At 47.2% G+C, this 22432-nt stretch overlaps 1 protein-coding gene across 2 annotated transcripts; it reads left to right on the top strand.

Moving 5' to 3' along the window:
- Positions 1-1626: 1626 nt before the first annotated feature.
- Positions 1627-19740, top strand: DNAJC8 (DnaJ heat shock protein family (Hsp40) member C8). 2 transcript variants are annotated; one of them, XM_044998091.1, is made up of 9 exons: positions 1627-1784; positions 4895-4996; positions 6968-7024; positions 8131-8197; positions 12053-12147; positions 13232-13303; positions 15899-15990; positions 16575-16650; positions 18961-19740. In XM_044998091.1, exons 1-9 carry the CDS (start codon positions 1716-1718, stop codon positions 19081-19083), a joined length of 753 nt encoding a protein of 250 aa, XP_044854026.1. In that variant the 5' UTR covers positions 1627-1715; the 3' UTR covers positions 19084-19740. The 2 variants fall into 2 exon arrangements, with proteins under 2 accessions (XP_044854026.1, XP_044854027.1); XM_044998092.1 differs by lacking the exon at positions 1627-1784 and adding an exon at positions 2318-2365.
- Positions 19741-22432: the final 2692 nt, after the last annotated feature.

A 22432-nucleotide genomic window follows, 5' to 3' on the forward strand; every position in this document is an offset into this window, starting at 1 on the left:
TGTATTTTGATCGTCAAGGGGCCCCACTGGTTGTTTAGCAGGCTTCTTGCTTCTGATGTACTTAAAAAACATTTTGTTATTACCTTTAGAGTTTTTGGCTAGCCATTCTTCAAACAGGTGGGGTTGTTGCAGGGGCACCCCCCGTGAATGGCATGCAGCTCATCATTTCTGCGGGATCTGACACGGAGCGGCTGTGCTCTCTGGTTCTCTGATACACTGGTTCTCTAGTACACTTGCCCCATATTCTAGGCAGGACTGATTCTATTTTTAGATACCATAAAGGAGGGATTGACTTGGGGAGTCATTCCCATTTTTGTCTTTTGCGCCCCCGGCCGACCTCAGCCAGGGGCACCCATGACAGCAACAGACAGTACAGTACAGAAGGACTGGTAACCGTCATCTGATTGCCAATTTACAATGGCAGCAGACGGTACAGAACGACTGATAACCGTCTCTGCTATCATGCAAAAGCAAATGAATGCTGCTGTGTAGCGCTGCTGTATCGCCTCTGTCAGCGGCATCCAGTACACATACGGTGACAGTGACAAAAGGCAAAACAGGCTCCATGGTTGCCATGCTATGGCGTCTGCCAGGGCAATCCAGGGAAAAAGGGTGCGAAATGATTGTCTGCCGTTGCTTTCCCAGAGGAAGGAATGACTGACGACATTTACCCAGAACCACCCGCGACAATGATTTTTGCCCTATCAGGCACTGGGATCTCAACCCAGAATTCCAAGGAGCGGGGGAGACTGCGGGAACTATGGGATAGCTACGGAATAGCTACCCACAGTGCAACGCTCCAGAAATCGACGCTAGCCTCGGACCACAGACGCACACCACCGAATTAATGTGCTTAGTGTGGCCGCGTGCACTCGACTTTATACAATCTGTTTTACTAAACCGGTTTATGTAAAATCGGAATAATCCTGTAGTGTAGACGTACCCTCAGATACTCACCAACACAGGCCTCTGAAAACATCTGCTCAATGTGCAGCGGCAGTCAAAAAAGCAAACAGAATGTTGGAAATCATTAAGAAAAGGATAGATAATAAGACAGAAAATATCATATTGCCGCTATATAAACAGAATTGAATACTGTGTGCAGATCTGGTCACCCCATCCGCAAAAAAATAAATTGGAATTGGAAAAGATACAGAGATGATGAGGGGTATGAAACAGGAGGAGAAATTAAAATGACTGGGAATTTTCAGCTTAGAAAAGAGACGACTAAGGGGGGATATGATCGAGGTCTATAAAATCTTGACTGGTGCGAAGAAAGTGAATAAGGAAAAGTTATTTAATCCTTCACATAACACAAGAACTAGCAGTCACCCAATGACATTAACAGGCAGCAGGTTTTAAAAACACCAGAGGGAGAACGTCACACGCCTCGGGGCGCCCTGTGTAAGGCGTGTATCCACCGTCCAATTCAAACGCCCAACCAGCCCCTACATTGGCGGGTAAGTAGCTCACAGAACCGGGGCGCGGGGGAGATCACGGGTCCCCGCCCAGAAGGGGACCACGGCGGAGCGAGCGGGGTCCGGTCTCGGGCTGGGCGGGGCCTTTCGCCCTCCCCCAGCAGCGAGCAGGAGGCGGGGCCCGGCTAGGGCGGGGCCCGTTTGCGTAACCTAGCTCCGATCACGTGACGGCTGCCGGCCCCAGTTGGGCACGCTGCCTGTGTCACGTGGGGGTCACCGTGTCACGTGGCGCGGGCGATGGCGGCTCCGGGGGAGCGCGGGGCCGGGGGCACCGCCGAGGAGGCGTTTCTCACCTTCTACAGCGAGGTACCTGCGCGCGGGCCGTCGGGGCTCACCGGGCTGTGGCGAGGCTCTGCTCGGCCCGCGCCTCGCCTCTCCCCCCCCGCCCCTCCCGGACAAGCCGCCGCTGGGGCAGAGCCGCTGCGAGCCGCGAGCGGCGGTGCCCCCCCCCCCCCGCGCGGAGCGCCCGGCTGCTGCAGCGCAGGGGCACGGCCCGCCTTGGCCCCGCGGGGCGCGTGGGGTCTGTCAGCCCCGCCCCCACTGCCGGCCGGCCGGCGGCTGCTGCTTCGGGTAGTCGGGCCCCTGGACGCAGGCCTGGGCCTCTAGCTCCAGGCGCCTGCAGCCTCGAAAGCTTCGTTTGTCTTTTCAATGCAAACCTGGATTCTGCAGAGGATGAGGCTGGAATCACTGTGGGAAGCTTCTCTTTGCCTTCTCCCGCTGACTTCGGTCATAGAGACAGACCCCCTAGAAGAGACGCGAAGTGGATAGAGGCAGCATTAGTGTCAATGGCAGCAACTGTCCGACTGTACATTTATCTACAGTGTTTCAGCCAGTGAGACCAACCAGCAGCCCAAATGCACCACTTACTTTTTTCTGGCATAAGAATGGTTTGTTTGTTTTTTTAAAGTGGACTACATCCTTATGCTACCTCCCCCCCAAAAACAAACAAACAAAAAAACCCCAACAAAACCCCAAAGGAAGGTAACTAACAAGTTACCTATGTCAGAGTAACATGATACTGGATAAGGCATTTATTCGATTCCAGTGTATACTGGCCACTGTAACAAAGTAGGAGATAAACCGGCAGAATGCATGTTATAGGGTAGCAGAGTGAAGAGTGTAAATGATGAGGACAGATGAAGGGTGCTGAATCTCTGTTCCAAGCTCTCAAGGTGACCTAAAAGCTGCCGGTCAGAGGGGTCTTTCCCTTCCTTGTCAAGAGGGGGCTCATCTCACTACCCTTGTTGCAAATGAAGGGGACCTAATGTGTCATATTTAAGCTGTACATACAGTACACTGTATTTTGAGGATCACACTCAGTGGGAAATGTACACTTCAGACAGCTCCTCTTTTTCATTATACCTGCACTGAAAGCGGCTTTGTGTGTGCACGCTGAGCACTGCACCATTGCTGAACCTGTTCCACCTCATCACTTGGCCTCTTAGACAATCAGCCATCCCACTCAAGTGCAGAGGATTTTCTTTTCTTTTTCCTGACTGTTAAGTTTATGTGAAGATAAAGCTTGCATCAGTTTAACATGAGCGCTGTCTACATATGAGTGGTGTCCTTAGCCACTGTTTGCCAGAATGGGTGATGGGATGGATCACTTGATTACCTGTTCTGTTCATTCCCTCTGAAGCACATGGCATTGGCCACGGTGAGAACATAAGAATGGCCGTACCGGGTCAGACCAAAGGTCCATCTAGCCCAGTATCTGTCTACCGACAGTGGCCAAAGCCAGGTGCCCCAGAGGGAGTGAACCTAACAGGCAATGATCAAGTGATCTCTCTCCTGCCATCCATCTCCATCCTCTGACAAACAGAGGCTAGGGACACCATTCTTACCTATCCTAGCTAATAGCCATTTATGGACTTAGCCACCATGAATTTATCCAGTCCCCTTTTAAACATTGTTATAGTCCTAGCCTTCACAACCTCCTCAGGTAAGGAGTTCCACAAGTTGACTGTGCGCTGCGTGAAGAAGAACGTCCTTTTATTTGTTTTAAACCTGCTGCCTATTAATTTCATTTGGTGACCCCTAGTTCTTGTATTATGGGAACAAGTAAATAACTTTTCCTTATCCACTTTCTCCACATCACTCATGATTTTATATACCTCTATCATATCCCCCCTTAGTCTTCTCTTTTCCAAGCTGAAGAGTCCTAGCCTCTTTAATCTTTCCTCGTATGGGACCCTCTCTAAACCCCTAATCATTTTAGTTACCCTTTTCTGAACCTTTTCTAGTGCTAGAATATCTTTTTTGAGGTGAGGAGACCACATCTGTACACAGTATTCGAGATGTGGGTGTACCATGGATTTATATAAGGGCAATAATATATTCTCAGTCTTATTCTCTATCCCCTTTTTAATGATTCCTAATATCCTGTTTGCTTTTTTGACCGCCTCTGCACACCTGCGTGGACATCTTCAGAGAACTATCCACGATGACTCCAAGATCTTTTTCCTGACTCGTTGTAGCTAAATTAGCCCCCATCATGTTGTATGTATAGTTGGGGTTATTTTTTCCAATGTGCATTACTTTCCATTTATCCACATTAAATTTCATTTGCCATTTTGTTGCCCAATCACTTAGTTTTGTGAGATCTTTTTGAAGTTCTTCACAATCTGCTTTGGTCTTAACTATCTTGAGTAGTTTAGTATCATCTGCAAACTTTGCCACCTCACTGTTTACCCCTTTCTCCAGATCATTTATGAATAAATTGAATAGAAGACAGGATAGTGGGCTAGATGGACCTTTGGTTTGACCCAGTATGGCTGTTCTTATGTTGTGTTGGTTTAACTTAAATTGACTTTTAAACTGGTTCATTTGAACCAATGTATGTATGTGGACACTCTTATTTCAGTTTAGCTTAAGCCTATGGAGAAGAAAAAAATAGTAAGATGAACCAAAATTAGTCCACTCTTAAATAAATAAATCTGCACACACATTTGTGCCAGCTTAATTAAATCAGTTTAAAACCACACCTCTAGTTAAACCCATGAAGGTTTGTGTGTAGAAAGACCTTAAGGGGCAGTTTATATAGCTTAGAGAATGGTGAAGGCTGAAGGTGAGCAGCATTGTTAGGATGTCAGGAATCAGGTGGTCTGGGGTTTAGGGCACAGTTGCTGAACAGGTTAGTGCAGGAAGAAGCAAAAGCAGTATCTGGACTGTTGTGGCTGAGGAGACAGAGAAGGTGAAGAGAGAGCATTGTTCTATAGCATTATGCAGCAAAAGAATAAAGTGATCTTAGCAAATACCTGAGCAAGGAAGGTCTCCACTGAGCTGGTGGCTGCAGACCTGAGTCTGGGTGGGATGTTGTGTAGGTTGCCTTTGAAAGAAACCCTCTGTCATGGTGGTCATATGAGAATGCAACACATTATGTGGTGATCACTCAGTTAATGAAGTGTCCTCTCCAGGTGAAGCAGATCGAGAAGCGTGACTCTGTTTTAACGCCAAAAAACCAGATTGAGAGACTGACCCGACCTGGATCCTCCTATTTCAACCTGAATCCATTTGAAGTAAGTTTGAGCCCTCTCCGTATTACTGATTCCTCCTTAGAGATCCTTGTGTACCTACTGGATATTTAATAACCGTTGAAAAATACATCCAGGCATAGTTCCAGATAGCAAGGGGGGAGGGATAGCTCAGTGGTTTGAGCATTGGCCTGCTAAACCCAGGGTTGTGAGTTCAATCCTTGAGGGGGCCACTTAGGGATCTGGGGCAAAAATTGGTCCTGCTAGTGAAGGCAGGGGGCTGGACTTGATGACCTTTCAAGGTCCCTTCCAGTTCTAGGAGATTGGTATATCTCCAATTATTACCTTATTACCAGACGGACTGTGTCCTCACATTCCCTGCTCAGCCAATAGGAGGCACAAGCTGTACACACACCTCCTGTTGGCAGGTTTCACTGGTATGCTGTATCACTGGGAGACTTGGCAGGTTTATGGCTGGCATCTTTTGGGTGAGGGTATAACACGACTGTCTCACCAGCTTTTGGTCTTGTCTTAGACTCTTGACTCCATTGGTATTTACTGCTTGTGCATTTTATTTTGTATGTCTGAAGCAAAGCTTTAGAACAGATTGCTTCTTGGAATAAAGTTTTATGTAATTTTCAGGGCAGTAAGCAAACTCAAGTAAGTTACCTGTGGCACTTTAGAGGATCAACAAGATATGTGAAATGAGGGTGTGCCCCCTTGGGCACTGCATCATGCATTCATGGTGTAGCAAAGCATTGAAGCTGTACTGTACATATAACAAACATTAGCCTGAATTGGCTCTTCTGAGGGTGCCTTTGTGCAGGATCTCCTGTTCCTGTCTCTAGCCTGAGAAACTCTCAGCCTTCCATGTTCCTGAGTTTGAGCTAAAGAGGAGCCCAATTGCTCTGTCTGCCAGGGTGAGTCTGCAGAATAGTTCTGCACAGAATCCTGACACTTGGTTAGAAAGTGGACACATTTTTTTCAGAAAACCCTGTGAAATCCAACAGCTACACAAAGGCTTTCTTCCTGGAATTAAAGTTAATTTTCAATTTCTTTAATTAACATCATCCACGGCAGTCCCTATAGACTCAAGAGTTGAGCTAGCACAGAAATTCCCCAGATCTTTCATTCAGCAGACCAGTTCATAAGAGAGATTTCCTAAATTCAAATACATCCTAGTGGGCACTTCCTCTGACAAACTTCCAAACTCTGGACCGCAAGGCTGTCACTCTAGAACAGGGGTAGGCAACCTATGGCACGAGTGCCGAAGGTGGCACATGAGCTGATTTTCAGCAGCACTCATACTGCCCGGGTCCTGGCCATCGGTCCAGGGGGCTCTGCATTTTAATTTAATTTTAAATGAAGCTTCTTAAATGTTTTAAAAACCTTATTTACTTTACATACAACAATAGTTTAGTTATAGATTATAGACTTATAAAAAGAGACCTTCTACAAACCATAAATGTATTGCTGGCACGCGAAACCTTAAATTAGAGTGAATAAATGAAGACTCGGCACACCACTTCTGAAAGGTTGCCGACTGCTGCTCTAGAACCAGGCAGTGAAACTCACCAGTCTGTTTTCATTTCAAGATGAGAAAAATGCGTAAATTAAACAAACAGTATTAATGGTAGAGACTGTCATAGTTATTCCATCAGATCAATAATCAAAAGTGATATTAGTAATTTTGGGCAGGAAACAGGTTGTTAAAAATGACTTAACCTGCCAGTATTTCACTAAATACTACCAACTCCAATTTTCTATTCTAGACAAGTTGAGCTGTACTGCAGGGCTGAAATTGAGTTAGCAGCTAAAGGTGGCTTCCTGGCACCTTTGCATCATTGAGATACTGGGGCCAGCTGGAGACTGGAACAGCAACATGCTCCAGCCATGCCCCCTCTGACTGACTTTTTGTCCCTGTATGCCAGTGAAACAGGTGTTACAGGGCTGGGCCGCAGGGAACCTGACAATTGGTGCCTGTCATGAAACTCTCTCTGCTGTGGGTACTTCTAGGTACTACAGATGGATCCTGATGTCACAGATGAAGAAATAAAGAAGAGATTCCGGCAGGTATGTGGCCATTGTGTTGGTCTAGCTGTGGTAGTGCCGAATGTCTCTGGAGGGACCTTGAGAACTTGAGCAAAGCTGGGTCAGCTGTTTATGAGCATAAGGAGAATGCCCATTAGGGACTAGCTCTTGCACTTTTTTGGAGCAGCTCTTGTTATCTGTAATGGCCGAGGTATGAAGGCTGCATGTTGGTGGGGAAATAGCCTTTGCTGCAGAGCAGTGCGTGGCCTGGTCTGAGAAGAAACTGGTCTTGGTTTGACCAAGAGAGTGTTGAAGTGCCCAGTGCATATTTATGTTAGCAAAGTCCATGACCCTGCCCCAATGATGGATTGTATGTGTAGCTAAGGAGTCCAGTGAGCACTTGACTTTTGCAGAACAACTCTCTTACTCTGCCAGGGAACTTCCCGGTATTGTGGGAGAACAGGATGTGGTGAAGGGGATTCTACTCCCAACGGTTGCATTGCATCTCCCCCAAATACACCTATGGCCTGAGGAAATGAGTATGGGGCTGGGAGTCAGGATGCCTGGAGTTATTTCTCAATGTCTATGACTTGCTGATCTTAATTCTCTGCACTTTGCATCCCTTGCATAGTGAGGGTGTTCAGGCCTTTCAACTGAAATATCCTGTGCCCTAGAAATAACCTCACTGAGGAGCAGGCCATATCTGTGTGCAGCAGAGTTTTGAGCTAGGCAGTGGACAGGGGCCTCTGGAGCAGCGGGACTTAAGGAAGGGTGTTTGTTCTACACTGTAATCAGCACAAGCTAAGGACTGAGCGTTCTGTCAGAAGTGCTTTTATTGAGTCCATGTGGATCTGTGGAATCATGATGCCCACCTAAATTTAGCCATAAAGCTGCCACTGGTTAGAATGTCCTCTTCAGACCTTTACTGATACTACACTAAGTGGGGAAGCTCCAGTGAGTCAATTTTCTCTTCACTAGGAGAGAATCCTATACTATATAAGCAGTGTGATACCTTTTTAGCTGATGCTTTTCTCCTGTCGGATGTCGCTTACCTCAGAAAGAGTGCTTTTTTCCATGGAGGCATCTATGAAATATCCATTATCTGTAAAAACTATTCTAATCTTGCAATACTTTCTCGTTCTTTGTAGTTATCCATATTGGTACATCCTGACAAAAATCAAGATGATGCTGAAAGAGCCCAGAAGGCCTTTGAAGGTAATATCCCTGACAGTGTCACATCTGGTGCTATTGTACTGGTGTTTCTCCTTAGCTGGTTTTGATGCTTTAATTTATTAGATCAGGAGAGAACTTGTTCTCTTCCTTGGATGGTGAGGGACTGCAAACTGGGCCTTGAGTGTAGATGCGTTTGGAGAGAGAGAGAGAAATACAGATATTCAGTATGATTACTTTCTCTTATAGCTGCAGAATTCCTCTAGGTGGCAGCAGTTGCTTTGTTACAGTCTGATAACAGAAATTGAAACTCAAGTGGCGTATAGATCTAGTGGGACTTCTCTAACTGGAGTAGAAAAACATGTGCCCAGTGTGAGGGCAGTGTTTTGTGGGTTTTAGCCACACACTTTGCACTAAAGCCAGTAGGAGTCATGCAGCATAAAACTAACTGCCTGGTGCTCTAAAACCCCACCACCTACTGGGACTGACAATTTCAAGCCTAATGAATCCTAAATGTGGCCCAGGGAAGGTCTTTGCCATTGGAGTCTGTATTGATGATAAGTTCTTCTAGCTAGTCAAGTTGTGACTGACCTAGGAGATCCCTGGAAACGGTATACAAAAGTCACGTAGTAACTAAGACTTGTAGTGTTTTGTGAATGTGTTTTTTGTCAAATTAAAGTCCCATTCCATTACATCACGTAATGGCAGACAGCTAAAAAGTGACACGTTTTTAAAGTGCTTATATACAAATGATAGACGTCTAAATAATAAGATGGGTGAACTAGAGTGCCTCGTATTAAATGAGGGCATTGGTATAATAGACATCACAGAAACTTGGTGGAATGAGGATAATCAATGGGACACAGTAATAACAAGGTACAAAATATATTGGAAGGACAGAACAGGTCATGCTGGTGGGGGAGTGGCACTATGTGAAAGAAAGCGTAGAATCAAATGAAGTAAAAATCTTAAATGAACCAAACTGTACCATAGAATCTCTATGGATAGTAATTCCATGCTCTAATAATAAGAATATAGAAGTAGGTGTATACTACCGAGCACCTGACTAGGATGGTGATAGTGACTTTGAAATGCTCAGGGACATTAGAGAAGCTATTAAAATAAAAAACCCAATGGGGATTTCAACTATCCCCATGTTGACTGGGTACTTGTCACTTCAGGACAGCATGCAGAGATAGTTTTTTGACACCTTAAATGACTGCTTCTTGGAGCAGCTAGTCCTGGAATCCACAAGAGGAGAGGCAATTCTTGATTTAGTCCTAAGTGGAGCACAGGATCTGGTCCAAGAGGTGAATATAGCTGGATCGCTTGGTAATAGTGAAAAAATATAATTCAATTTAACATCTCTGTGGCAGGGAAAACACCTCAGCAGCCCAACGCTATAGCATTTAATTTCAAAAAGGGGGACTGCACAAAAATGAGGAAGTTAGTGAAATAGAAATTAAAAGGTACAGTGCAAAAAGTCAAATCCCTGCAAGCTGCATGGAAACTTTTTAAAGACACCATAGAGGCCCAACTTAAATATGTACCACAAATTAAAAAAATATAGTAAGAGAACCAAAAAAGTGCCACTGTGGCTAAACAACGAAGTAAAAGAAGCAGTGAGAGGCAAAAAGGCATCCTTTTAAAAAGTGGAAGTTAAATCCTAGTGAGGAAGATAGAAAGGAGCATAAACTCTTGCAAATGAAGTGTAAAAATATAATTGGGAAGGCCAAAAAATAATTTGAAGAACGGCTAGCTGAAGACTCAGTCATAGCAATTTTTTTTTTTTTTAAGTACATCAGAAGCAGGAAGCCTGCGAAACAACCAGTGGGGCCACTGGACGATCTTGAAGCTAAAGGAGCACTCAAGGACAAGAAGGCCATTGCGGAGAAACTAAATGAATTCTTTGCCTCGGTCTTCACGGCTGAGGATGTGAGGGAGATTTCCAAACTTGAGCCATTCTTTTTAGGTGACAAATCTGAGAAACTGTCCCAGATTGAGGTGTCATTAGAGGAGGTTTTGGAACAAATTGATAAATTAACAGTAATAAGTCACCAGGGCCAGATGGTATTCAGCCAAGAGTTGTGAAGTAACTCAAATGTGAAGTTGCAGAATTACTAACTGTAGTCTGTCACCTATCATTTAAATCAGTACCAAATGACTGGAGGATAGCTAATGTGATGCCAGTTTTTAAAAAGGGCTCCAGAGGTGACCCCGGCAATTACATGCCAGTAAGCCTGACTTCAGTACCAGGAAACTGGTTGAAACTAGCTCAGTGGTTTGAGCATGGGCCTGCTAAACCCAGGGTTGTGAGCTCAATCCTTGAGGGGGCCACTTAGGGATCTGAGGCAAAAATCAGTCCTGCTAGTGAAGGCAGGGGGCTGGACTCAATGACTTTTCAAGGTCCCTTCCAGTTCTAGGAGATAGGTATATCTCCAATTATAATTATTATTTATTTTATTATTATATTAGTAAAGAACAAAATTGTCAGACACAGATGAACATAATTTGTTGGGGAAGAGTCAACGTGGTTTTTGTAAAGGGAAATCATGCCTCACCAATCTACTGGAATTCTCTGAGGGGCTCACTGAGCATGTGGACAAGGGGGATCCAGTGGATGTAGTGTACTTAGATTTTCAGAAAGCTTTTGACATGGTCCCTCACCAAAGGCTCTTAAGCAAAGTAAGCTGTCATGGGATAAGAGGGAAGATCCTCTCATGGATTGGTAACTGGTTAAAAGATAGGAAACAAAGGGTAGGAATAAATGGTCAGTTTTCAGAATGGAGAGAGGTAAATAGTAGTGTCCCCCAGGGGTCTGTACTGGGCCCAGTTCTATTCAACATACTCATAAATGATCTGGAAAAAGGGGTAAACAGTGAGGTCGCAAAATTTGCAGATGATACAAAACTACTCAAGATAGTTAAGTCCCAGGCAGACTGCGAAGCACTACAAAAGGATCTCTCAAAACTGGGTGACTGGGCAACAAAATGGCAGGTGACATTCAATGTTGATAAATGCAAAGTAATGTACATTGGAAAACTTAATCTCAACTATAGATATAAAATGATGTTGCCACTCGAGAGAGAGATCTTGGAGTCATTGTAGTTAGTTCTCTGAAAATATCCACTCAGTGTGCAGCGGCAGTCAGAAAGGCAAACAGAATGTTGGGAATCATTAAGAAAGGGATAGATAATAAGAAAGAAAAAGATCATGTTGCCTCTATATAAATCCATGGTACGCCCACACCTTGAATACTGCATACAGATGTGGTCGCCCCATCTCAAAAAAGATATGTTAGAATTGGAAAAGATTCAGAGAAGGGCAGTAAAAATGATTAGGGATATGGAAGGGCTGCCATATGAGGAGAGATTAATAAGACTGGGACTTTTCAGCTTGGAAAAGAGACAGCTAAGGGGGGATATGATAGAGGTCTATAAAATCATGACTGGTGTGGAGAAAGTAAATAAGGAAGTGTTATTTACTCCTTCTCATAGCATAAGAACTAGGGGTCACCCAATGAAATTAATAGGCAGCAGGTTTAAAACAAACACAAGGAATTATTTTTTTCACACAATGCACAGTCAACCTGTGAAATTCTTTGCTAGAGACATTATGAACCCCAAGACTATAACAGAGTTAAAAAAAGAGCTAGATAAGTTCATGGAGGATAGGTCCATCAGTGGCTATTAGCCAGGATGGGCAGGGATGGTGTCCCTAGCCTCTGTTTGCCAGAAGATGGGAATGGGCGACGGGGATGGATCACTTCATGATTACCTGTTCTGGTCATTCTCTCTGGGGCACCTGACATTGGCCACTGTTGGAAGACAGGATACTGGCCTAGATGGACCTTTGTTCTGACCCAGTATGGCCACTCTTATGTTTTTATGTTCTTGTCAGCTGTGGACAAAGCATACAAGTTGCTACTGGACCAGGAGCAAAAGAAGAGGGCCTTGGATGTGATACAGGCAGGGAAAGAATATGTGGAACATACTGTAAGTACTTCATGTGTGACAGCCGTTGGTGCTTAGAGAATTGTTGTCATTTAGTTGTACAGCACAGTGTATGCTAAAGGCAGAATAGGTGAGCTGTCCAAAACCCAGAACAGATCTGTGCCCCAAGGAGCTACAGTCCAGTTGCATGAGCGAGAATGAACTTAAACACAAATAATTGGGCTCAATGCAGGGGTAACTGGGTGAAATGTAATGGCCTGCGATATACTCAAGGTTAGACTAGATGGTCTAATGTTCCCATTTGGACTTAAACTCTAAGAATGAATGATACTGAACAAACACAGGGAGGCAGAGGATGGTTAGAACTGGATGTGTAGTGGGGCAGGTTTGTTTTGGGAAGAAGCCCTGTAAAGTGACGGAGGAAGCTGAAAGGGAGGCTTAGTCATACACACACTAAACTGGAGAGAGAGGCTGATAAGGGGAACCTCAGTGGCTCTCTAAACCAAGAAACTCATCTGTTCTGATAGCGATTGGGGGAAACTTCTCAGTAGACTGGTACAAAGTAAGCGTGTGTGTGTGTATGTGTATATAGAGCCACAACACTTGGATAGCAAGGAGTCCGGTGGCACCTTAAAGACTAACAGATTTATTTGGGCATAAGCTTTCCTGGGTAAAAAAACTCCACTTTTTCAGATACATGGAGTGAAAATTAGATACAGGCATAAATATATATTGGCATGTGAAGAATTGGCCTTCAACACTGGTTCTCCACTTGTAAGGTAACTCCCTTCTCTTGATGTGCCAATATATATTTATGCCTGTATCTGTAATTTTCACTCCATGCATCTGAAGAAGTGGGGCTTTTTCCCCATGAAAGCTTATGCCCAAATAAATCTGTTAGTCTTTAAGATGCTACCGGACTCTTCGTTGTTTCTGTGGGTACAAACTAACACAGCTATCCCTCTGATACTTAACACTTGGATGTAATGTAAAACACAAATCCAGGTTAAGGTCTCTCTGCAAAACACTTAGTTACATGGTTTGTCGGGGTTGCAGAATTAGCTGGACACCCCTAACCTAACACCAATAAAATGCTCTTTTTGTTCTGATGTATGACGCTCTTTAGGTGAAAGAAAAAAAGAAGTTGTTAAAGAAGGAAGGAAAGCCAACCAACGTAGAGGAGGATGATCCAGAAATAGTAAGTTGCATGAGAGCAGATATTTTTGGGACTGTTTAAAGGGGCTGAAAGTCAAAGAGGAATCTGTTCTTGGCCCTCTGCAGTTTTGAGTGATCCCTTCCCAGTCGTCCCATCCCAGTTTCTGGCACTTGGAGGTTTAGGGACACCTGGAACAGGGGTTGCATCTGTGACCATCTTGGCTAACAGCCATTGATGGACCTATCCTCCATGAACTTATCTAATTCTTTTTTTAATCCAGTTATATTTGGCCTTCACAACATCCCATGGCAACTGTGCATTGTGTGAAGAAGTACTTCATTTTGTTAGTTTTAAACCTGTTGGCTGTTCATTTTATCAGGTGACCCTAGTTGTTGTTGTTATGTGAAGGGATAAATAACACATCCTCATTCACTTTCTCCTTACCGTTCATGATTTTGAAGACCTCTGTCATATCAGCCCTTAGTCATCTCTTCTAAACTGAACAGTCCCAGGCTTTTTAATCTCTCCTTGTATGGAAGCTGTTCTTCAAATCATTTTTGTCTCTATACCTTTTCCAATTCTAATATCTGTTCTTTGAGATGGGGCGACAAGAACTCCTTTCAGTATTCAAAGTGTGGGCATACCATGGATTTATATAGTATGTGATGATGTTTTTTGTCTTATTATCTATCTCTGTCCTAATGGTTCCTAACATTGTTAGCTTGTGTGACTGCTGCTGCACATTAAGTGGATGTTTTCAGAGAACTATCCACAATGACTCCAGACTAGAGGTCAACTAGGTGAGCACAGTGATCCCTTCTGACCTTGGAATCTAGGACTATTAAGCAGTTTTTATTTCTACAATGTTTCAATAGGTATTTAGAAACTAAAGGATGTTCTTCTAGTTTCAGTCTTTTGTTCTTACAAAGGGACTTTCTTTTGACAGCTAATAAAGAGCCCTTAGTGAAGTACCCAGAGGTGAAAGTAAGCCGGTACAAGCCAGTACGGTGTACCGGCAAGAGCCAGTATGCCGTGCCGGACTGCACTGGCTTTCACTGCGGGGATTTAAAGGGCTCTGGGCTCCCCGCCGCAGCTGGCAGCCCCAGAGCCCTTTAACCCCCCCCCTCCCTGCCCGCGGCTCTGGCGGCTGGGCTGGGGCCGGATTTAAAGGGCTGTGGGCTGCCACGGCTGCGGTCAGCCCAGAGCCCTTTAAACCCCCCACTGCAGCTGAGATTTAAAGGGCTCAGAGCTCCCCGCCACTGTGGGCAGCCCAGAGCCCTTTGAATCCCAGCCGCGGTTCCGGTGGCTGGGCTGGGGCCAGGATTTAAAGGGCTTGGAGCTCCCCTCAGCTGCAGGAGCTCTTGGCCCTTTAAATACCTGCCCCAGCCCCGCAAAGCTCAGGATTCCCTGCGGCAGCCGGAGCCCTGGGCCCTTTAATTTGCCCCTGAGCTCTGGGGGCCTCCCAGCTACCTCTACAGCTGGGAGACCCTGGTTGATTTAAAGGCCCTGGGTCTCCCAGCCACAGCTGGTGCCCCAGGGCCTTTAAATCTTGAGAGGCCACGCCCCTTCCGGATGAGGCCACGCCCCCTCAGGACTCCAGCAGTACCGGTAAGTCCTGTAAGTTACTTTCACCCCTGGAAGTACCATTGTTTACTTTCCATTTGTTTCTAGAAGTTCCTTGTTATGTATGTTGGTTATTAAAGGTTCTTTTATTTAAACCCAGGTTTCCCATTTTTCAGCATGTTTTTTAGTGTAGTATGATTTTGCAGTGAAGTCCATAATACCTGGGTAGTGACCTCATGTTCTTTCTGTAGCAGCAGACAAGGCTACATTGCAGGACTCAACAGAAGGGTAGCAGGGCTTGTCAGTGAGAGCTTTGATTCCGACTCTGCTTTAGTAATAAAGTTGGGGAAAAAAGACTATGGCAGGCTAACAAAGCTCTTTTCTGATGCAGGCCATAATGTGAGATGGCCCCTCAATGCCTCCCGTTAGGTTGGGTTGCTATTAAGGCTGGCTGCCTTGTAAATAAGAGAGCATTACAATTTTTTGAGCATTAAAATTCTGTCCTGTGGGCTTCCAAAAGGTACATGATTCTGACCTTGGGTGATACTTGACTCTTGCTGTGGAAGGAGGTGCTGGGTAGGGATTGTGGGCAGAGTGGCGTTGTGGGGAAGTACCCCCTCTTGCATGCTTTCCCCTTCCTTTCCCACCAATGGCAGAACTGAAGTGGGGTGCACTTCTTCACTCCAGCCATCCATACCCAATAGGCTGTGTGACCAGAGTGTTTCTGTGCAGCATTATCCCGTTCCTCTGGCTCTGCAGTTGCTGGTAACAGGGATCCTGAGGTAAAGGGTAATTGTCCCTCTAGCAAGGGAAGGCTGGAGTGGCCTGCTGACTTGTCAGCTCCTGTGGAGGTCAATGGAAATGCATTAACTTGGATGCCAAGAGTTGAGCTTTTGTGCCACACGACATTATGATTAATGCCCTTTGACTATGGGTCTCATATGGAGCTTCTTACTTGTCCCTAATAACCCCTGGATGCTAGACTGTAGACCTGAAGGGCTAGTGTAAAACAGAGGCTTATGTAACCACATTACGATACATTATGTTGTTGAACTAAAGTTCTGTTGCTTACAGTTCAAACAGGCTGTGTACAAACAAACAATGAAGCTCTTTGCTGAACTGGAAATTAAAAGGAAAGAGAGAGAAGCTAAAGAGATGCATGAAAGGTATGAGCAACACCGGAGTTCTGTCTGTGTGAAAGAGGATCTTTTTTCAAGTACACTGAGAAGAGAGACTGTGTCATGACTGCAGAATTCTGTGTGTGTAAATTTACGGTGTGGAGACTTGGTTTGTAAAGACAATGTTATTTTAAACTGAGGATACTGGCATTTCCCAGAGGAACAATTAAATAAAATGGCATGTATGTTTGTGTGCAAAGGACTAAATTCCTAATGTTAATTATGTGCCTGAAATCTTTTGGGTGTTGTGTGATGTCATTTGGTGACATCCATGTCCTGGTGGCTCACCAGTCAGTTTTTTATATGGTCTAGAGTGTGTGTGTGTGTGTGTGTATAATTTTTTTTTCATCTGTATGGTTTGCAAGTAGGGTCTTGTATCAATAATGCTACATTAGATTGCACTTTTCTTCTACTAGATGCTTAGAAGTGAGTATTTCATCCATCTGTTCTGATAAGCAGTTAGTCTCCCCTTTACAATCAGAGCAGATGTCTCTGTGGTGAGGGGTTTTGTGTGTCTTTTTAATGTAGGTGCTGGTGGGTCCATAACTATTGCTTTATGGCCTGTTGTACAGGAAGCGACAGAGAGAGGAGGAAATCGAGGCTCAAGAGAAAGCCAAGCGAGAGCGAGAATGGCAGAAGAACTTTGAGGTAATCTGCAAGCGTAACCAGTTGCCACCTGCATTTAGAGAGTCATATCCGCTCTTGGGTAGGCTGCAGAGCATGTACACGAAGAACAAGGAAGATCACCCCATCTGCTAAAGGCACTTGGCACTCCAAGTAGGCACATTTTAGTGAAGAATCCTACAGGAACCTGTTTTCTGCCTTCTTGATGGACAGGAACCAGACCCATGCGTATCTCATGAGTACTGAAGGGTGTCTCACTGCCCCTTCTGAGAGTAGGTGTCTGGTGAATTGCAGTCCAGTGTCTTTCACCTCCAGGTCACCGACTGATATCTACCCCAAGTCAGGAGATTGGGTTGCCTCTGAGCCCAGGTCATTGGTGACCAATAACAGTTAACCTCTGATGGCTGTTCAACAACCAGTGTGGAATTAGTCGGTGGGTCCCAGGCTAGTTTCAGGTGGTCAGGTGCTCGCATCACAAAAATTGCCATCTCAGTTTGCTGAGATTGCCAGAGGCGCAGAGTATCAGACCAAATGGGGGCAGAGGTGGAGCTCCCCTCTAGATGTGCTAACGTTGGGAACTGGAGTAATTGACACCCCCCCCCCACACACACCCCTCTCTAGCTGGGAGAGAAGGTTTTGAGACAGAAGAGCATGTGAATTCTTGGTCAGAGCCTGTGTGTGTTGTTGGAGGGGAGACCCTTGCTGAGGTTGTTTCAGGTTTCTTGTTTCTAGGAGAGGTTCTCCTCTGAGTTCTCAGTGCTGCAAGACAAATGTTTTTGCTTCAAATGGGATTCGGACCTGGAAAGTGACCCTGAAAATGGCACCCTAAAGTTCCATGTTCCTCTGATTCCATTTCAAACCCACCGAGTTCACAAATAAAAAGCTCTTTCTGGCAGCCAGTGGTATACGCTCCTGCTGGTCACTCGAGGCTCTTTCTGGCAAGTACATCAACACCAGCAACAAAAGTTTGGCAATCAGAATGTAGTGAACCATTCTGGCCTGAGAGCCAAAGGGGAATCCAGCTTCCCTCCCAGAGCCGAGAGGCTCTGCAGGGTAATTTAACCTCATTTTGTGTTACAGAAGCCAGTAGCACTGACAGCTTCACATAGGGAGCAGGTCTCCGGAGTAGGAACTGCGTTCATTCAGTTGCGTTCCAGACAGTAACTGCAATTTATATGTAAACTGGACCCACGTTTGTATTTTAGGATGGATTAATTTTTCTAGTAATGCTCCTGCTGCATCTCCATGTGACTCGCTAGTGTTTGTTCATGTACGTTTTGCTTTCCTCTCTGCTGCATCATGCTCCAGTCTGAGTCTGCTGCCTAGAATTCTAGGAGTCAGGAAAGGAAAGGATCAGTTAGTGCCTTGTCTGTCCCTGGATAGTGAGAAATGGTTTCCTATGTCGTCAGACGCCAGTGGTGTGGTGCTCTGCACTGTTCAATGATGATAACAGTCGGCTGCGTGTGTGTGTTCCCTCTGTGTGCTGACCCGGCTCTGCAGATCGCTGACACAGCAAACCCTGAGAGAACCCCCAATGACCCAGATATAAGGTACAAAGGCACCCGGCCAGGTTTATTGTCAAATGAAGCACAGTAATAGTTTCCCACAGACTCTACAGGACATACTACAAATATGTGCCCCTGACAATGGACCGGCTCAGTCAGTGGTGGGACACTCCACTGCACCCTAGGCCGGACAAAGACACCGCCCCAGGGATGTATTCTTATACACAAGTACAAACAAGTTACACAGCCCTCCTGATGCATCGAGGTCCAACCCCTCTGCGTGTTGGGATGCTGCCTCTCTCCCGGTACATGTTGGTTTGAACAAACAAGTCTATCCATCGTATTATCCTGTTGTTTAGGATGAGTCCGCTTGTACCTCCTTATCTCTGTGGAATGTGTTCATACCGGACTGTTCTGGTGCCATCCTGGCACCTGTTTATACTATTAGTGCTTGATACCTTTTAGGTAGGTGTATACGTCCAATTAGCAACCTTCTTCTTGCCAGCTCGGAAGCTGTGGTCAGGAGCCAGGGCCGAGAGCGGGGCCAGAGCCACGGTCAGGAGTCGGGGCCAAGAGCAGGGCCGGGTGGTGCTCCCTCCCCACTCCCTGTGGGGGCTGGCCAAGGACCCCCCGGTGGCCCGTGAAAGTTCCTCCATGCCCCCTTTGGGAGGGGTGTACCCCACAGTTTGGGGACCACTGTGCTAGGTGATCTCCGTGGGGTGTGCCCTCTGCCGGGCAAAGAGGAAAATGCCAGCAATCTGCTGGACTTGGTAGGAGGTGACCCATTCTTGGCTCTTGTTAACCCTTCCTCCTCCTTTGTCCTGTTCAGGAGAGTCGGGATGGCCGTGTGGACAGCTGGAGAAACTTCCAGGCAAATACAAAAGGGAAGAAAGAAAAAAAAAACAGGACCTTCCTGAGACCTCCCAAAGTAAAAATGGAGCAGCGCGAATGAGTCTGGCGGCAGCTATGCACGAGCAAGTCTCCTCAGCCCCATCCCTGCTTTTAAGGACTTATTGGCCTCTAGAGTAATACTTGCTTTTAGTAGATTGCTTGGTTCCGGTACAACTGAATATTGGTCAAAGTATTTTTTGTACTCTGTACATTTGAATTAGGATCGTGGTATAAAATCAGTCATGAACCAGCTGCTCATAGAATAACCGGCTTAGGAGGGTCCTGCTGTTGTTGCTGTCCTGTTTGTTTGCAGCCCCGTAACTTAATGTTTTGTACTTCACAGAGATTGTGTTGTTCCACCACCTTCATGTATAGTTTTGTGAGAGTCGAATTAAACAAGATGCTTGAAATGGTGCCTGGCACCTTCCCAGGCTTCGTCCTTCTCAGCGAGTCAAACTTTGGAAAGATCTCTACAGCCGGGGGTCATTTGTCAGCCCGACACAAGTGGTGGGGGCTTGAGCCTGACTTGGTGTTGGGCAGTTAAACCTTCTGCAGTTCCCCATCAAAGTGCGTGGCGCTGAAAGCCACCCCCTGTGTCTGATTCCTAAACTGCAATCTCCTGGCTCTCCAGTTCAGAGCTCTGGGAATCTCAGACTTGCTAGTCACCTGTAAAGAAAATAATCTGTTCTGTATGTAAAATAAATTTTTACCCAAGTTATTTGATTCTTGCGCAGAATTATTTCAAAGATGCAAATTTGAGCTGTTGAGGGAGAACATCAGCCTCTGGTACTTGGCACTTCTTTGCTTGGTGTGAATGCTTCCTCAGGCCAGCTTCTGCTCCCCCACCTGCTTGCAAACTCATTAGATGGTCACTATAGAAATTGCTACGACTTGACTCTGGAGCAGAGGTCAGCAACCTATAGCACGCGTGCCAAAGACGGCACGTGAGCCGATTTTTAATGGCATGCTGCTGCCTGCCGGGACTCCAGCGTACCATTAAAAATCCTGCTCAGCCCGGCTCGCTTTCCTCTGCCCTCCACTTCCCCTGTGGGGGCAGGGAGCAGAAGCATAGCCGTGCGCATGGGGTGGGCAAATTGCCCCACTCTCCCAGCGCGGCAAGCTACGGGGTCTGAGTGCCCGGCCGAGCGCAGCAAGCTGCTGGCTCCTCCCCCGCATTCCTCCTCCCCATGAGCCCTGCTGCCACACGTGCAGTCCTCTGGGGGCCGGGGCTGCGCGCTCCTGCGGGGCAGTGTTTGGCTCCGCGGGGAGGCAGACATACTCCCTGCTCAACCGGAGCCCTGCTGCCGCACGCGCAGTGCTCAGGGGTGGGGCTGTGTGCTCCCGCGGGGCAGCGTATCTGGCTCTGCTTGGAGCCTCATGGTAAGGGGTCTGGGGTTGGATAAGGGGTGAGGGCAGTCAAGGGACAGAAGGCAGGATGGGTTGGATGGGAGTGGGACCCCGAGTAGGGTGGTTAGGGGTGGTGGGGTCTCGGGGTGGTCAGGGAGCGGGGGGGGGGGGGGGGTTGGATGGGGCATGGAAGTCCCGGGGTCTGTCGGGGGCGGGGGGTGGATAGAGGTCAGGGCAGTCGGGACAGGGAGCAAGGACGGTCCCGGGGCGGGCAGTTAGGGTGGGGGGGGGTCTGGAGGGAGTGGTCAGGGGACAAGGAACTGGGGAGATTGGATGAGTCAGGAGTTCTCGGGGTCCTGTCAGGAGGCAGGGGTGTGGAGAGGGGTTGGGGCAGGCAGGGAGCAGGGGGAGGGTTGGATGGGTCGGGAGTTCTGGGGGTCCTGTCGGGGTGGGGAGCAGTTGGATAGGCATGGGAGTCCCGGGGGTTTGTCTGGGGGTGGGGGGGTGGATAAGGGTTGAGGCAGTTGGGACAGGTAGGGGGTAGGGTCCTGGGGGGCAGTCAGGGGACAAGGAGCAGAGAGGCTTAGATAGGGATGGGGTCTTGGGGGGCAGGGGTCCCAGGAGGGGGTAGTCAGGGGACAAGGAGCGGGGGAGTTGGGGGTTCTGAAGAGGGCAGTCACTCTGCCCTGAGCCCTAACCCCGCCCCCCACCCCCAGTCCTCTGCCCAGAGCCCCGCAGCCCCGCACACTCCCTGCCCTGAGCACTGTACCTCCCTCATACACACCCAGATCTCTGCTTGACTCCTTCACCTCCCCACAACTCCAGCCCTGACTCTGGCACCCCCACACATACCCAGCCCCCCCTGCCCTAACACCTGCACCCCCTCACATGCCCCCAGCCCTCTGCCCTGACTCTTGCACCCCCCACATCTCCAGTCCCCCCACATCCCCACCCCGACCCTGAACACCAAACGGGAGCTCCTGCACCCCGCCCCCCACATTCCCACCTGCACCGCTCGCATCAAATGGGAGCTGCCCAGGTAAGTGCCCTACACCCAAACCTCCTGCCCCAACCCTGAGCCCCCTCCCTTATTGTAGCTCCTGGGCAGACCCTTCACCCCCAGCCCTGTGCTCAGTGCACTCCCAGAGAGGAAGAGAATGGGCCAGAACCAGGGAGAAGGTAGGTACCCGCTGTATGTGGGCAGGGCCGGGACCCCAGACTGGCAGCAGGCTGAGCGGGTCCGGCAGCCGGGATCCCAGCTGGCAGGAGCCGGCACATGGAACCCCTGAGCGGCAGTGGGCTGAGCCACTCAGCCCACTGCCGGTCTGGGATTCTGGCTGCAGGCCCCGCTCAGCCCGCTGCCGGCCTAGTGGAACAGAACCCCAGACCAGCAGTGGGCTGAGCAGGCCAGCAGTGTAAGATCAACATTTTAAATTTAATTTTAAATGAAGCTGCTTAAACATTTTGAAAACCTTGTTTATTTTACAATACAACACTAATTTATTTATATAATATATAGACTTATAGAGAGAGACTTTCTAAAAAAACATTAAAATGTATTACCGGCATGCGAAACCGTAAATTAGAGTGAATAAATGAAGACTCGGCACAGCGCTTCTGAAAGGTTGCCGACCCCTGCTCTGGAGAGTGAAGATCCCTTCTCTAAGTCACTGCTTTGGCACTTCATTCCATAAGCAGACACAATGGGCATTAATGTGCAGAGTCAGATGGTGAAGAGCTGAGCGAATGCAGTTGCTGCTGCTCCATGAATCACCTTCACTCTATCATCTCCAGTTGCGGGGGCTGCACTTCCTGTACATTCTGGAAAGCAGTCTGCCATTCTCTGAGGACCGGGTTTAAGCTCAGGTGGAGTGTGTAGTGCTGCTGGTTCCTGCAGGGAGGTGACTGTGTCCATACTCTTGTTCCTGAGAGGAACCAACAAGTATTGCTGGCTTCTCTCTGGAGGTGGGATCAGTTGGTTGTGGTGAACTGGCTGTCTGGAGCACGACTAGGATGTGTTTGCCAGAGGAGTTTCCATCCATCTTGCTCAGTCTGGTTCTGGA

Source organism: Mauremys mutica, chromosome 23 (assembly GCF_020497125.1).
Source record: "Mauremys mutica isolate MM-2020 ecotype Southern chromosome 23, ASM2049712v1, whole genome shotgun sequence".
Classification (NCBI taxonomy): Eukaryota; Metazoa; Chordata; order Testudines; family Geoemydidae; genus Mauremys; species Mauremys mutica.